General features: G+C 36.0%; 1 protein-coding gene across 24 annotated transcripts in view; it reads right to left on the bottom strand.

Annotated features, from left to right (window-relative positions):
* The window catches only part of ANK2 (ankyrin 2), a 710,689-nt gene that overhangs the window by 119,473 nt on the left and 573,887 nt on the right, over window positions 1-17,329 (bottom strand). For all 24 annotated transcript variants that reach the window (XM_060105174.1, XM_060105137.1, XM_060105190.1 and 21 more), the window contains 5 exons: window positions 15,668-15,865; window positions 13,142-13,240; window positions 12,878-12,976; window positions 7,580-7,678; window positions 2,632-2,829 (listed from right to left, as the gene is read on the bottom strand). In XM_060105174.1, the coding sequence (XP_059961157.1) occupies window positions 2,632-2,829; window positions 7,580-7,678; window positions 12,878-12,976; window positions 13,142-13,240; window positions 15,668-15,865 (693 nt within the window). The remainder of the gene's footprint in view (window positions 1-2,631; window positions 2,830-7,579; window positions 7,679-12,877; window positions 12,977-13,141; window positions 13,241-15,667; window positions 15,866-17,329) is intronic.

Below are 17,329 nucleotides of genomic sequence, written 5' to 3'. Positions count from 1 at the left end.
GCATTCAATGTTAGCCATAAACGAGGACTAGGACAAAGAATAAAGTTTAACAAACAAGAGTTTGGCTTGACAGACTGAACAAAAGAAATTTTATTTTGAGGGCTTAGAGACTGAAATTTGACTTTCTAGGCTTGGAATTTATGTGTCAGTAAAATGGCTCTGATTTGTGAGTGAAAAAAAAAAAAACCTGTCTTTTTCTTGCCTCTAAAATTAATAGGATTGAGACAGTAGTACTTCCTGTCCAGGCTTTCTCGTTTTTCCTATCCTTTTTGTAATACCTGAATTCTAAATTTCTTTATTTAAGGTTTAGAGTATTTCAGCAGCTATGATTAAAAAAAAATTATTTGTGGTTCAGTTGATTGCATTTTCTGCAGAAATAGCAAGATAAAATAGTGGACAGAAAAACAGTTCACCGTTTAAAAAGCACTTCTCATCCTGACTTTTATCCCTTGTCTCAAAAGACCCACACTTTATATAAGACCAATTCCTTTCAGAAAATACACTCTACTTCTGGCAGGATGTTGAGCTGATTAACATCAAACTTTTAAACTGCTGCTCTCCTACACATGTTTACACGTACAGATTCAATGTCTTGTGTGCCTAACCAATGTCACTCTCTGTAATTAGCAGTGTGTTACAAATACAGCTAGGTCCCTGGACTCAGATCTCAAGGATGGCACAGTTCCTACACCATGATCTCAAATCCATGTTCTTGGCCAGACAGTCTAATCACTTGTCCTTCTGGCACTACATTGGGAGTGGGAGAATTCTAAAGCTCATCCGGGCTTGCAAAACACACACAGCAAACATGCCTGGGTTAAATGGAAGGAATCACACATCTTCCTTCTTCCCCTATGTTAATCTCATCAGGATTTCATTTACCCTCTGATATTTATCAACACTTAAATAGCTTTACTGATGGTGAGTCAATTACCCTTCAGAACCCCAGTCAGTTCCACTGTGGAACTGTTTTGTTTAATAGTTTCTTCCATTTAATTTACTATTGCTTTAGATATATTTTTAATTCTAAAAATCTTTGGAAGACAAGGGATTATGTTTTATTCCCTATTTCTGTATTTTATATATCTAAATTTCATTTATTTATCACCTTCATCTGATGAGACAATCACCCAGTCTCTCTTGGGTTATTATTACTATTATTATTATTATTATTATTACACAGTTGCCCCTTGAACACAGGTTTGAACTGTGAAGGTCCATTTATATGTGGATTTTTTTCAATAGGAAATACTACAGTACTATACAGTCTTCAGTTAGTTGAATCCAAGGGTGTGGAACCATGGATATGAGGAACACAAGATACAGAAGAACTGTGGATATGAGGACAGACTATAAGTTATAAGAGGATTTTCAACTGTGTGAAGGGTGGGCACCCCTAACCCTCTCATTGTTTAAGGATCAACTCTATGTTTGTTGTTTCATTTATGATTTTTTTTAAAAAAAGATTTTAAAAATCCTTTCAACCCTTCTGATTTCAGCACTTGAATAATTACCAACTTCTTACATCAAAGCATGTTTTACAGCCATAGGCAACCAGGTAAGTCGTAACAGCCAGCAGGCTGCTCCTACCTCTAAGAGAACAGATGCCACCACAGTACTTCAGTTCATACTTGCAAACTCCCTTCTCCCCCAAATGCAGTATTTATGCCCGTTCCTTAGTAATCTGAATCACTGTTGTATTTGTGGGAATTATTTTGCCCTGTGAATAATTCACTTGTTGTAGGCTGTAATCTGTCTCATTCTTCTTCTCTTCTGTACTAGTCCAATTTCTTTTTCTCCAATTAGCTGTGTTCGTGTTTTATTCTAAGTCATATCCAAAGAGGGGATCTCAAATATAATGTATCAAGTGGAGATAAAATTACTCTGCCCTAGCTCAAAACTTTGAACATAAGTAAAATGCTTTGTTAGATGACAACTAATACAACTAATAAAGTGGGACTCTCCAGCCCAGTTCTGTTTAGACACAGTGTAGCTGGTAAAGTGTAGGGAGCAGAAAGGGCATAATAGCTGAAACCAGGGATGGAAGAATGCAAGATTATGTGAAGTGAACTTCTAGGTAGTACTAAAACTCAACAGATACAGTATTGCCAATCTAATGCAATATTATCTTCCTCAGTAGTAATACTAGCTCAATGTATTTGGGAATTTTATTTTTTTCTATAATATATTCATGGCAATATATTATAGATTTTTATCATGGAAAGTAAAGAGAAAAAAACACTTGCTTTATGGAAATCATCTTAATTAAAGTTCTAGAGGGAATTCCCTGGTGGTCCAGTGGTTAGGACTCCGTGCTTCCACTGTAGGGGGCCCGGGTTCGATCCCTGGTCAGGGAACTAAAATCCCACAAGCCACACAGCGTGGCCAAATAATAATAAAAATAATAAAGTTCTAGAAACAACACTGGCATTAATTAGAAGAAGAGAATCCAGCCCTCCTTTTGAAGATATTATATGCAATCTCACAATCCCCCTTGGTCATTTAGAAAATGAATCTAAAATATTCAAACAGGAAGAAGAAGTCGGAGGCCAACAGGAGATCTACCCTTCTTGACACTCTATGATTTAGGATTGCTCTTGGTCCATGTCAGCATGAAACCATTCCTCTTACCTTGGTAGCTAAGGAGTGGGCGGCTCCTGCTTCCAGGAGGACTGATGCCACGTCTACCTGGCCTTCCCTGGCAGAGATGTGCAGTGGTGTGTACCCATTTGTAGTGGCCGCATCTGGATGAGCCATATGTTGTAGAAGCAGCTGAACAATTTCTGTCTTACCCAGGCGAGAGGCAATATGCAAAGGTGTCTGTTCCTCCTACAACTCAGATCAAGTAAAAAGTTAGTGCCAGGACAGACCAAACTTCACTAGTAATACATTTCACTCAGACGTTTCATGATGTCTTCTTGGAATCTCCGGGAGCCCCTATCCAAAAGGAAATTACTGCTACTCTGACCACAATTTATATCTTGTTATAGAATGACCTGTTTGGTCACAAAATCTTCCTTAAATTTTTTTAAAAGTAGATATTTCCATGAACTTGGTCATTGTTTTCTGGGCATGGCAAAATGTTTCTCAACTCATTAAGGTCTCAGCCTTCACTTATGTTTAAATATAAACCAATTCATGGTTCTGAATAAGAAAGAAATCTAGTCCAGAAGTCCTAAGACCTAGATTCTCATCCAAAAGCTTTCACTAAGAGACAGTATTTATTCTGGGAACTGTATCAAGAGGAAAAAAAAAGAGGGTTGCTGGGAAAACTTTGTTCTTACTCCACTCAGCAAGCCAAGGATACAAATGCTGGTTATTTTCTTCAAGGAGAGACTGTGGATAAAGAAGATGTTGCAATCTGATTTAAAAAGTTGTTGTTCCAGGAAATGTTGCAGATGGGTCTGGGACTTACATCCAGGGCTTCAAAGATGAAATGGAAGCCTAGCGAGGAGTAAATGGGGTTAAGTGTTTGCCAAGTGCTTCTCATTTAAAAACAGGGAGAGGAGATAGCTAGTATAAGGGACAGGAAGGACACATTGTAGAAGGCTCAAGAAATCACCTGACTCTAATGTGTGGTCAGGAAAATGTTCTCAGTGTTAAGAAAATGAGGCCAAACCATTGTCTTGATAAAAGAAAATTGTGTGTAACCTTAGTGATGAAAAGAGGCATATCTCTATAATCTGCCCAAGGGCATGTCATAACAAAGGTGAGAAAGGAAAAGCTGGGCCAACTTCCAGGGCTAAGAATGAATGGAGAAGGTAGAATAGAATAGGGAGAACTGTTCAAATAAATGCACTTTATCTTAAGTTATAAGGAAAAAAGTATTAAGTGGAAGGTACAGGAAGAGATGAAATAGCACTGTACGCATTTCAGGGTGGTAAGAACTAAATAATAAACAGTAATAATACAATTATTTTAGCAATAGAATTGGAATTTTAGAAAAATTTGCACCTTGTAAACTTCTTTCATGTATGATGCATACCTGACAAGTCCTATACTTAGACCTGAAAGGAAGGCGTAACATATATTATTCAACCATTTTCCAGAGAAAAGAGATTAAGAGGAATTAAATGAGTTTTCCAGGATTGTCCAAGGTTATGCAGCTATGAAAACAGAACTTGAATTCAGGCATTGGATTCTAAAGACATTTCTTTGTCTATTCATTCCACAGAAAGAGATACAATATGATGGCCTCTAAGAAAACTAACAGGACAAGAGGTTTCTCAATAGGAAGGGAGACAGAGAACACTTAAAAGATACAACTTTCTCTGAAATACGGAGGAGAAAAGAGAGGAATGGAGAGAACTAACAGTTACAAAAATAAATGGACAGCAAAACACAATCAAAGACCAAAGAACTTGAGGATAGCTATCATGAACATCTGTTGTTTCTGGGTTTCCTGCTTGGACTTCTGCCCAGCAGAATTTGATTGAGGTGGGTATTACAAGTGACACACTCTAACATGTGTTTTCAGTGAGCGAGGGGGAGCGTTAGGGCAATGGTGACCCCTTAATCCATAGCTGAGAAGTGGCAGTCCTTGACTGGTGGTGGCCAAGTAACTGGTTAAATTATCGAACAGTGTCTCTTGGTTCTCAGAGCATTAAGGTACTTATTTAAAAAAAAAGAAAGAAAGTTAAGAAATAAGCTGTTTTGCCCATTTTCTTCAACTTTTGGTACGCTCCTATCTGAAAGTGGAAAAGGGAAGAACCTACAAATCTGATAAGAAAGTCTTTCCACCTGTAATCAGAGATTATAAGACCTTGGAGGTTTGGGTAATTGTTTCCCTGTAGAATTGCAAAAGTTGAATTTGCCACCCCAAGCTAAAGCTAATTCAATCCAAGGCAAAGAATTGGGAAATCACAGAAGATAATATTCATGGGAAGAGCTAAAGAAAAAAATGTGGGCAGCTTGATCCTCTAGGCCTCTTCCAAATATAAGGGGCAATAATTCTCTCATCATAAAGCATCACTGACAGTGATACAGCCTGATCCAGGAAGACGTGAGCTCTGCCTAATCATCACTTCTAGTTTCCAAAATTAGGGAAACTTGCTGAGCCCCAACTCCTTTTACCAAAAGACAGAAATAGCAAAGGCTGGGACAGGGCTCAAATGTTTGATAAAATTTCTGCTATAAGTTACTAGCTAACAGGATTCCCAGGAACCATATATACCAGCAGTTAACTAAAGTTTAAAGTGAGTTAAGTTTCAAGTGAGTTTAAGACTAGGGGCCCTGTGATTGCTCAATCCCTGAAGCAAATGCCAGGCCCCTGTATTGTGCCAACAGAATACGGGCACCTAAAGCAAGAGAACTCCCAAAAGGGCAGGTCCCAGCGGTCCTCTCAGCTATGTCCATGGAGGACACTGGACAAGAAAGCACCTTCCTGAGGGCAGGGCCCGGGGGACAAGCACATTGGCTGACCCAGGAACTTATGCCACTGCAGCCCTGGCCTTCCAGTCTGTACAGCAAAATATGTCTTATGCTCTTGACTGGTGAACAGAGAATGCTGCTTGCACTTTTAACTGAGAGATATTATTGTGATGATATGACTTTTCTTTCATTAAATATCGGGAGTAGGCATAAATATGACTTAGCCCCATGATTATATAACCATGAGGTATTATTTCTACTCCTGATAGAGAAGAACACAGACTACCCAGAGATCTTGACCTTGGAGGTCAGTGTAGTAACTGGGTATAATTTTAACTGCCTCCCCTTTGGAAGGGAGATAATTGTAGAGCAATGGTATTAGGTTAAGAGAGGGAGTTTTCAGAAGTGCATGCATGTGGGAATTTGACTACAAACTATTAAGCAGTTTTATTTTATATTAAGAGGGATTAATAAGAAACCCTTTTATTATTAAGTATGGATTACAAAATATTTACCAGGAACACTACCACAATTTCTGGTAAAATTAATGCAGTTCATGATATTCAGATCGCATTGACGGACCATAAATTTTTTTTTAACAGCTGAATTGCCAGGTAAACTTAAAAGGAAATGAGACTAGGTAGAGCACAGAGGATTTTTAGGGCAGTGAAACTACTCTATATGATACTATAAGGATGGATACATGTTATTATACATTTTGTCCAAACCCATAGAATGTACAACACCTAGCGTGAACCCTAACGTAAACTAGGTGCTTGGGGGAATAATGATGTATCAGTGTAGGTTCGTCACTCATAACCAATGTACCACTCTGGTGGGGAATGCTCATAACTGGGAAGACTATGGGGTCAGGGGGCCTATGGGAAGCCTCTGCACCTTCCTCTCAATTGTGCTGTGGAACTAAAACTGCTTTTAAAAAATAGTCTTTAAGGGGCTGGGGAAGGGAAACAAGAAAAATGCCAAGGCAGGGAAGAAGAGAGTTTGAATAACAAAAGCATTTAATACATAAGAGTGTAAAATGCCAATGATGAGTACCAAAGAACATAAATTACACTACTTGTACAATGTATAGAAAGGCAGAAAAAAATTAAAACTACTAGAGTAATGAAGGCTGCCCACGTATCACTGGATTCTGCATGAAGGTCTGTGGGAAAAAATGCTATAAAATTCATAGAGTCAGAGAATGTTAAGAAGTCTGGAAAGGAGTTTCAAGGTTTCTAAGTCCAATCCTTATCTTTTAATAATAAAGACCCAGAAGTGAAATGACTTGTCTGAAATGACAATTTGTATGTTTCCAGCTGAATGTTTTCATTCCAATACAATACTGTTTTGAAAATGAACTCACTACAGTAGGATTCAAGGTGAAGTGAGTTCTAGCTTAGATATATCAAATATTGAACAAGAAGCGAAAGTGTTTAAATATTCCATTAGAATCCCAAAGGTGCTAGTGCGAAAGTTAATGAAACAGCGTGGAAAAGGAAACAGAAGATATTGATAAAGTATTCAGTGTAAAGGAAGAAGGTGAAAAAAGCAACTGGGAAGGGAATTTTTTTAAAAAGAAGAAAAAAATCAAGTGGTGGGAATCAGAAATAGGAGAATCCAATCACACAATCTCTTGGGCCAAAATTCTTTTTTTTTTTGGAATAGTGGAAGGGTAGAATGCCTAAATATGGAAAATCAAAGTAAGAAGAAAAGTAGAACTCATTATAGAAATGAGGAAAGTAAAACAGATGAAGGGAAACATTAAAACTTTGCATATGGTTTGTTTTTAAGTTACTAGTAAGGAATGTCTATGGAAATTTGATTGGCTTTGGTGGTAAGAAATAAATTTTAATATATATAGTATCTATATAATATAGGTTAAAATGTTAAAATTCATGAAAATGAAGATATATGTGGAAGTGCTTTCATAGGTAAAAAAAAATTATTAAAATGTTAGTCAATGCCAAATTTCTTAGATACTAAATTGTATTATTTTTTCAAATGTTAGTGTTTCTGAAATTGAAGTGCATTTTCCATTGTGTATATTTACTGTACCATTTCACTTTTGCCTGAAAAACTGTCACTGAATTGATGTTTTCACTTACAGTCTTTGGCATTTCCACATCAAGAGATGAAGAATAGCAGCATCTCTTAAGGATAGAACTCATGCACGTTACAGAAGAAAACCGCAAGCACCAGCACCTACCCTGGCTCTGGCATCGACAAGGGCACCATTTCTCAGGAGGCATCGGACCACTTCCACCTGCCCCGCCCGGGCTGCCATGTGCAGTGCAGTCTCCCCACGCTGCCAGGAAACAAAGACCATTCAATCATAATTAAACCCATTGCTCTGCATGGCATAGAATAAAAATGTGCCTTTTTGTGAAAGATAGCATTATATCCAAAAATTTAAGAAATCTATGAAAAGGTATAATTATTTCATAATTGTTTAGTCTGGAAAAACAGTATCTTCTCCATCTTCAAAAGGTTAAGACAAGTGTTTAATTTTTTTTTCACTCATGTCAAACCAGTGAACTTACCCAAACATTCAGGGTACCCTGAGGTTTAACTTCACCATCAACGTGGCATAACCTAAATTGCTTTTGGTGATATGAAGCTACATTTCATCCTTCAAATCTAAAATCTGTGACACTGAAATATGTGATTACAGCTCTATCCCGTTTTTATGAGAAACTCTAGATGCTGAAGATCAAGTCAAGGCAGTGCAAAAAAATCACATCATCTGTACCATACATGTCATTTTTTTTCAGAATTCAAAATTTACTTCTGAAATAAACTATTTTTTTTTTACTTTGGCTTTATCTTTGTGTTATGAGACTAGATAAAGACTGTTCATACGTGGAATCTGATTTGCCCAGGAGGTCCTCTGCTTATTATTGATGAGCATATTTAATTACAGACAGTTATTTGAGAGAAATACTGAGAGATGAGTAAAGCAATGTTAACAGTGCCATCAGTTGAGGTGGGCAGCACTGAGCTTCAGGTGTCTCCTCAAGTAGCTTCATGCTGCATCAAGGAAGACACACTTACCACAAAAAGGTAGCTTAACCTGCAGCATGAAGGATGATGGTTAGACCACAGAGAATTTTCTCATTGGGAAGCCTGTTAATTACTGCCTCTAAGAGAAGGGATTTTTTTTTCAATCTGCATATTTTAAAACCACATGTAGTTCTAAAGAAAGCAGGGATTCATTCTTTCAAACAATTTTACAGTTATAAAAGAATAAGATACTGGAATAAAAGTTATTTTAGTCACCACAACTATACTAGAAAATAAGGTTGATTTCAACCAGGTAAACTATTCCAAATAAACTAAATTGATTTCAACATTTGTTGAGGTAACTGGATAACGTTTGACAAATTCCAGTGAATAATTTCTTCTGATTACTTGCACAACAAACCCTTAAACCCAGATTTAAGACAAACTTTAGTTTGATACTTAGCTCAGAGTTCGTTTTTTGCTAGTATTCAGAGACCCATTCCTTATGAAGTTATGAGAAATTCAATTCCAATGATTTGAATTTGAGAGCATTAAACTGGATGTCTATGCTATTCTTCTTTTTGTTGATAATTCATTTATCCTCTAATGGCCTTATTTTCTGATGACATCTTTTGACTTTTGTAGAGTAAATGTATTTGGAGTATGTTATTACATAAAATAACATGACTGGAACAGCAGTACTGTTTTCAGACTTTGGATGTATGGCAAGGCTTTTCCTCTTCAGACAGCCATGATTTCTAACTTTTCTATATCACTTAAAACCTGCCTCTAAATAGATGAAGCTGGATCTTCTAACTATTAAAAAAAAAATCCTCAAATCTTTATTCCATTTCTAAGTCTTATAATAGTACAGCAATTTTACTAATTTTAATAGAATGAAGACAAAAAATGAGTTTCCTTATAAGAAGTTAAGTCAAAGAGGCCTCAGCAGTAACTACTCAACAATGAATTTATACTCTTACAAGCCAAACTTTATCAATGAGGGGTTTTCAAAATCTAAAAGGTTTCAAATATTAGTCTTAGTATTTCTAGTACCTTTATTTATGCTTAAAATAAGTTGTTTTTATGATGTTTACACATTTGAAATTGACAAGTTAGATATAAAACCTAATCTAAAGTATTAAACATTATATACAAAGAAAACATTATATATACATATATATATGCAAATGGTCTCTCTACTTTAAAACAATGGTCTTGTTTAATTCTTATTTAATGATTTTTGGGTAACTGACCTTTATGTAAATTGCCTTTACCCTTTGTTACCCTTGTTTATACATAAGTATAAATAAGAAAATGAAAGAGGGTATATATATTTTAATCAGTAGGTTCCATTTCTTAGTTATTGGGCACCTCATCTTATTCAATGCCCTGTTTTCCTTATCTTAAGCTCATTAACTTTAAGGATTAGGGGAAATTCTTAAACATAATATGAAGTGTGAACTTAGTCATGAATCCGTTGATTTGCTGTAAGAAGAGAAAAACTCGATTGTCCCCCACTTTGCATTCTGGACAGCTCCAAAAGTGCTGGGTTTTCTACTCCCACGGTTGTCAATGAATACTTTGGATTATGGATGTATTACAACTGGCAGTTCAGCTTTCTAGGTTTTCAAGTGCATTTGTGAGCCTTCTGGAAAGGGAGATTTGCGGTAATACTATCTGCACATGATTGAGTTATTGGTACACTTCACACTTGGAGTGAATTTTGAGACAAAAACAACACTGGCAGGAGAATGGGTATGCTCATGTCCAAAGCAGGTACTACATTTCATGCCCCTCCCCCAGTTGTTAAAACTGACTCTGCTGACAGCTACATTGACTTCCACTTTGGCTGCATCAGTTGTAAAGCATCAAAGCACAACAGACAGCATTGCATTCAAAAATGCAACATGATTTCAGGCAACACACAAAGGCTTCAAGGGTAGGGTATTTTGGGGTCAGGAGATGACCAACTCTGACACAGCAAGCAGGCAGTCAGTGTTCACACCGTTTCTTAATCAACCTGCAAAGAGTTTTGGATGCAGCAGCTATATCCTCACGTTCTGAGAATACACCAGTTCACAGGCATCCCACTGCTAGAGAAAGTTAAATTCCTCTAAATGTAGGGTTGCCAGATTTAGCATATCAAAATACAGGATGGCTGGTTAAATCTGAATTCCGGACCAGCAAAGAATATTTTAGTGTAAGTGTGTCTCAACTATTGCATGGTACATACTTATACTAAAAACAATTATTTGGTGTTTATCTGAAATTCAAATTTAACCAGGAGTCCTGTATCTTATCTGGTAACCCTATGTACATGGTATCTGCTCCCTGAAGGACACATCATACAAAAATTAAAATGAACAAACAAAAAGCAACTAGGAAACACATTTGAGAAGAGGATTACATCGGCAGGTGGCTCTCAAGTATTTGTTTTGAGAAGGCTGAAGAGACAGAGTATGTAATGGATGAATGAGAAGATAAAACAAAATGAAGAACTTTAATTTGTTTTGAGAAGGCTGAAGAGAAAGAGTATGTAATGGATGAATAAGATAAAACAAAATGAAGAACTTTATGATGACCAACAGGTGGAATTTAAAGTTTAATATAGCAATTGCCAAATTTGGGAGTATTCAAGAACCTAAATATGTCACCATTTTTATTGTTTTAATTGATATTTTGTTTAACAAATAAAATTTGTTTTTTATTTGAAAATCTATATGTAGCCCATATAGTTTTTTGGTTTTGTTTTTGGTTTTTTTGTGGAGTGGAGTCTATCAATATGGAGCAAATACATAACCATCAAATTATTTGGAATTGGTCAGTTAAGAAGCAAATTAAGAGTGCCACAAAATCATACAATCATTTCATGTGGCTTTTCTTTGATGATTTTGCAAAAATCTCCCCTCAAAACGATTAACATGGGGCATTTCAATCAAGCATTGCATAGAATATACTTGTCTATGTTACTATGATAATATGAAAATATAATTTCACATAGTATTACCATTGCTCCTGAGATCCTGTAGGCATTTTAATGCAAAGAAGGAAAATACAGTACAGTGGGAAAGTACTCAGAGAACTTCTTTTAAAAGGTACTGGTTTGTGTAGGTCTCAATTTTAAAAAGGGAGGTGGTCATCTCTGAACAGAAAAAGGATGTTATTGATTTCTTTTAAAGTTCTAAGAAGTGACCATAAATTAAACTCAAATCGGCATGTTGTGAAATTACTCTTATCCTTAGTGGAGAAATTTTAAATTAGCATATATTATTACTTTAGGATCAGTAAACTGTAATTAGGGGGGCTGTATAAATACAGACTATATTTCAATTCTTTAATGGTTTTATACTCCAATTGTGAATAATATGAAGAGAGGTATTAACTCATATTTAAAATCCAGTAAATTTATTTCACATGGATTTTGTCCATGCATCAGAAACTTCAGCACAGAAACAGTGTATAAAATACAAGGAAATGAGAAAATGAAAGGGAATATGAATAAAAAGTAAAATTGAACATTCTGTTTCACAACTCAAAAGGAATGGAATACCAAAACTTAGCAACAATAGTAAACCAATTGCTTTTGAAAATATGATTCATTTTAATAATAAGCACTAACATTTATTTGGGGAGTTATTTCTGTTGAATACTTTTTTTAAAATTTCAATTTTCCAGTGGGTCCTGGTGAGCTTCAAATATATGACAGTATTTTGTACAGAGCAAGTTCTCTTGCTCAGGAGAAAATCTGCATTCAATGATCAAAGTTTAACTGGGCTGACTCCAAGAAAATTAGAGAAATATAAAAAAAATGGGAAGTAAAAATCCTAATTTAGATTAGGTAGAAGAATTCTGGAATATCCAGCATTTATTGTCAGAACAGAAGTTGTCTGAAGACCAACATGGATTTCAGGATACATGAAAAAGTTGCAAGTTATAACTAATTCAGCTAACCAAATCAAAAGGAAAAATCAAAGTAAGGTTGGAAAATGGAAAATCCATGTAACTGAAGGAGGGAGGGAGAATTTGATATTAAGTAAAAAATCTTCTAATATTGGTCTATCTCCGGTTAATCATTTGATAGAATTGATTATGGTACCGACTTAATATTTTAACCAAAATTTCCTGGAATATGATTCACTCAAGCAAGTAGGGTGAGTCCTGAACATTTTATTCCAATCAATCATTCCTTCACGTTCAGAGGAGCTTTTAAAATGTGTTTTGTTTTATAAGTGTATTTAAGATGCATGTTCAATTTATCTGCACCAGGAAGCTGACACAGTCTTATTCCACAGCTTCCATTTCATTACTTTCTAAAACATTGTTTACCCTATGGAGGTTCCTCTCAGCGACCTTCTAGCAATTATTTCAATAATACGTTATCACGGGGGCTCTTCTTAAAGCTCAGCCGCTGAGCTTTGATCACACACACACACACATTCCTACACACCCACACGCTTCCTCTCTTTCTCCCTGTGGTTATTCTGACCCAAGCCATACTCACAATGTTAGTGACATCTGGAGAGGCTCCATTCTGCAGCAGAAGTAGGACAATGTTCAAGTGGCCCATGAAGGCAGCCACATGTATTGGTGTGAGGCCAGACTGCGAAACAAAGCGACAGTAGTTTTACTCCTCTGCACCGGTGGGGGCTTTGGGGCTTCTTCAGATAAATAATACTTGAGTGAAGAGGACAGAAGATGGGCAGAAGGAAGGGGAAGGAGGAGTAAGAGAAGGAATGTTTCGTGACAAGCTGAAACATTTTTCTACCTCTGTTATAGCTTGGATTGAAGCCCCATATTTCACCAGCAGTTCCATGACTTTGATGCGGTTTTTCTTGCAGGCAATGTGCAGTGGAGTAAAACCATTCTGTGCAAAAGACAATCAAGTTAGTTGAAAACATGCAGAAATGATTCTCACACAACTCCATGCTGGCACATTGCAGGCAGTAATGTTACATCCTCATGTAGTGTGACCATTTCTTCAAGTGCTGTTAGGTGTTGGATTTAGAGAGAAAGTGGTGGTGTATTCCTGGAGGCTCTGAACTTGGTTTATATGTGGTGGGCAGGTATGGCATTGTTTGTGTGGTTACAGAGAAAACAAAAAGGAAGAAAATTACATGGGCTTACTCTTCCAAGAAGGAAAAAACTGAGGCAATTCTACTTTACAAGTTCTAAAGTGTTTTAAAGTATACTGATTGGTCAGATTATGGAATGGCTTAAAGATGCATCAAAGATAAGCATGTGTTTTTCTGATGATGAGCTATTTCTTTATTTTTATTTTTATTTTTTTTTTTGGTGGTATGCGGGCCTCTCACCACCGTGGCCTCTCCCGCTGGGGAGCACAGGCTGCAGACGCGCAGGCTCAGCGGCCATGGCTCACGGACCCAGCTGCACCGCGGCATGTGGGATCCTCCTGGGGCACAAACCCGTGTCCCCTGCATCAGCAAGCAGACTCTCAACCACTGCGCCATCAGGGAAGCCCGATGAGCTATTTCTTAAAGCGAAAAATCGTTACCTGTTTTACTTCAAAAATCTAAGAACATGACTATAATAAATGTTTCAGACTAGCTACTATTTTCTTTAGGGAATAGGTATTATAAATTAACAGAAATCGTTATTTGTGTTGATAATTATTTTATATCCAGAAGTTATAACGTTTATATTAAAAAGTTTTTATGAGGAGTTGTTGCATGTTAGTGGAAATCATTATTTATGTTGATAATATTTAATACCCAGAAGTTATATTTCTTATATTTTAATATAACATATTTTTATAACTTATGTCAATCACATATATTTTGTTTCAAAAAGGAATGATTATTAAGTTCCCAAATATTTTCAGAATAAGTATGGGGAATTTTTGGAATAGCTGGATGAAGGTACCTCTTAGAAGCAAAGGAATGTGGAGAAGTCTTTAAGGTACTTTCTAACTTTCCATACTGGGCTAATGTGCAGCAATTAGGGGAAACTACATAAAAATTTGTTAACTACCCCCATGCTTAATCCTTATGTGTTATATTTAAGTATTATATTTTTATCTGAACAATGATGTCTCTATATAGAATCATATCTATTCTGCTAGTTAACAATTTTGCATGTCCCAATAGGGACTGTTTATCAGTCAATATTTTTCTATACTAGCAGTTCTCAGGAAAGCATATGATTTTCTTTATCCTAATGACATTATTGTTCACAATATTTGTTAAGTAATTTCCCATTTATGAGCTATGTAATAAGCCAGATATAAATAACTACATGTATGTGCAGCACTTAAAAGACCTGCAGTGATTAGAGTGTGATATTTTACATGCTTATTGACCACTATCCAAATGAAAATGAGTACTTTCTTCCTCATAAGAAAATAAATATCCTTACATAATTGCACATAAACCTAAAAGTATAGTTGCTTCCCAGGCAATAATAAATAAATTGATTCCAATGGAAAATTTCTAATAAAAATAAGATTCAGTATTTGCTAATTCTAATGACATTCTCTTAAATATTGATTGTCTAAAGACTAATTTAACTTACACAAACCATTTAACAAATAGAAAAAAGGATTTGCTTTTAATTGGAGAATTAAGAAACAAGAGGCATAAATTAGTACATGTCTAATACTTCCAATGATTATGGTTAAAATATAAGTGAAGCAAGAAGATTTATTCAATATTAGAACTTGGGAGAAACAGAAGCTGCTCTAGGGACAGCCTCTTGCAGATTTCTCCTGAGCAATTCCTGAAATAGTTTATATAAAATGCTTCTTGAAGCAAGAAGATGCTAAGCATTACTTTTCTATGAGCCTGTGGCTGAGTAATCAGGTCAATAAGGAACATCTCCAAGTGAATTCTTCACAGGCTTACATTTTACATTATCTTATGTAGTAAAATCTATTCACCACTTTAAAACTTTCTTTGTCAAAAAGAGATTAATAAAGTTCAACTTTTTTACAATTTTATTCTGACTCTATATAGAGGTGTCTAGAACTTACTTGATAATTGACTATTTTTCAACTTCTATTTTCCATTTAAAAATGCTTATCACTCCAGAAGTTTCATACCTATGAGTTGCTAATTATGGAAATGTTACCTTGGTGTTCTCTTAAATCTATCCTTGACATCATTTAATAGCAAACTGTGAAGGCATGAAGTAGGCAGGCAGCTTGTGGGAGGTGACAAATTTAGAATTAACTACACGTCCATAACCATGCCCTGCTGTGTCTACAACTATTGGTAAATCAATGCGGGTTTGCTTATGTCGACCTGTATTCAGTTAATGTGGACTGGGCTAGGTTTACCAGGGCTCTGGCGTTTGGATTAGCTCTCTTGTCCAGAAGGAGTTTGGTTACACGGTAGTGACCACAGTGTGCAGCAACGTGGAGGGCCGTCAGGTAGTCCAGGGTGACGTCATCAACAGGTGCCTTGTGCTGGAGCAGGTGCTTCACACATTCCACGTGGTCTCCTTGGGCAGCCATGTGAAGCGGAGACAGCCCATTCTGTGCATCAAAACCAAACCAAACCAAGACCACATTTTAGTCACTACTTTCAGATTCTGAAACATGACAAAGTCAATTCTTCATCTCTGGAACCATTGGTAGCAGAGAAAAATAATTTCCACTTGACACCTAAACATACAGCAGATTATGTTTGGCAGAGAGGAAAGATAAGAGAATGTTTAATTTCATAACTGTGATATTCTTAGGCAAAAATTAATAGGTATTTCATGAATGAATATATAGTACGTGTAGCAATTCAGTTGGCCCACAATTATTAGGGCAATATTAGATGTACAAAAACAAGTAACAGCTGATGCTTAAATTATCTGTATCCAATTCCATACATAGAAATCTACATTCAATTCATCTCTCTGCATGAATTTCTTTACTTCTCAATGGAGGGGAAAGTGGATGCAGGAGGAGCAAGTGGGTAGGTCAGGGAGAGAAGGAGTCTTTGATCATCTCTTAGATCCACACTGCTCGGAAATTCTGCAACTTCTTTTTTCTGTCATGAGACGTGAATTGGATTTGGAGAAAGCAGTCAGATAAGAGCTAGAAAAGTATAAGGCAAATATGGACCATGTGTCAATGACCTCCCAACTTTAAAATTTTGAGGATAATCTAAATTTATCATCATTGATACTGCCAAAAACAGCTTTAGACTTAATCCTCAGAGAAGGTCAACAGCAGGAATACAAGACAGCCAAGTAGTTCACTGATAATTATTAGTCTAGGTGAGACTCTCATTTTTAAAAATTAAATAAATAAGCTTATAGGAAAAAGCTAAATTAGAAAACATTTGCCCATTAAAAGAAGGGGACTATTGTTCTTTCTTACTAATCAATGCAAATACAGTCACTAGAAAATAACTGTTGACCAAGGATTTGGCAGTTTGGCAGTCATTATATTCAAAGAAGCAGAAACTGTCTGGATAAAGAAGCTAGAATAGGCCAAAGGCCCAACATTCTCAACAAGGAAGGTGACTTCAACAGTGCAGGACAGTCACAGATTATGCAGTCACAGATGCTTTATGCTGTATGCTTATATATGAATGCTTTATGCTGTAACCTTATATGATGCTTTATGCTGTATCCTTATATATGAATGATATTTGATTTTACAAGAAGGCCATTAAAAAAAGTTCCATCTAGGTAACCCATGGTCTTCATTAGTGATATGACAATTACTGGCAGATTCTGTAGATGAGATTATTTTATGGTTTGTGCAACAGTATATCTACCTACCCTCAATTTGATATAGGCCTTTTATTGGTTATAACATGACTAGTCTGAAATTTTGTTATTTCCATTTAAATTTCAATCCGTTTCCTCAAGAAAACTTTCCATAATTATCTTTGCATGACCCAGCCCAAAATGTTACATTTTAAAGAGAGATCTCTACAACATTCTTAGTATAGGTATGAGAATAAAAATAATGCAGATGATTTATTTCTCATCTTCATAT

The sequence above is a fragment of the Mesoplodon densirostris genome, chromosome 1, assembly GCF_025265405.1.
Source record: "Mesoplodon densirostris isolate mMesDen1 chromosome 1, mMesDen1 primary haplotype, whole genome shotgun sequence".
Taxonomy (NCBI): Eukaryota; Metazoa; Chordata; class Mammalia; order Artiodactyla; family Ziphiidae; genus Mesoplodon; species Mesoplodon densirostris.
This window is presented reverse-complemented; position numbering and strand designations above follow the sequence as displayed.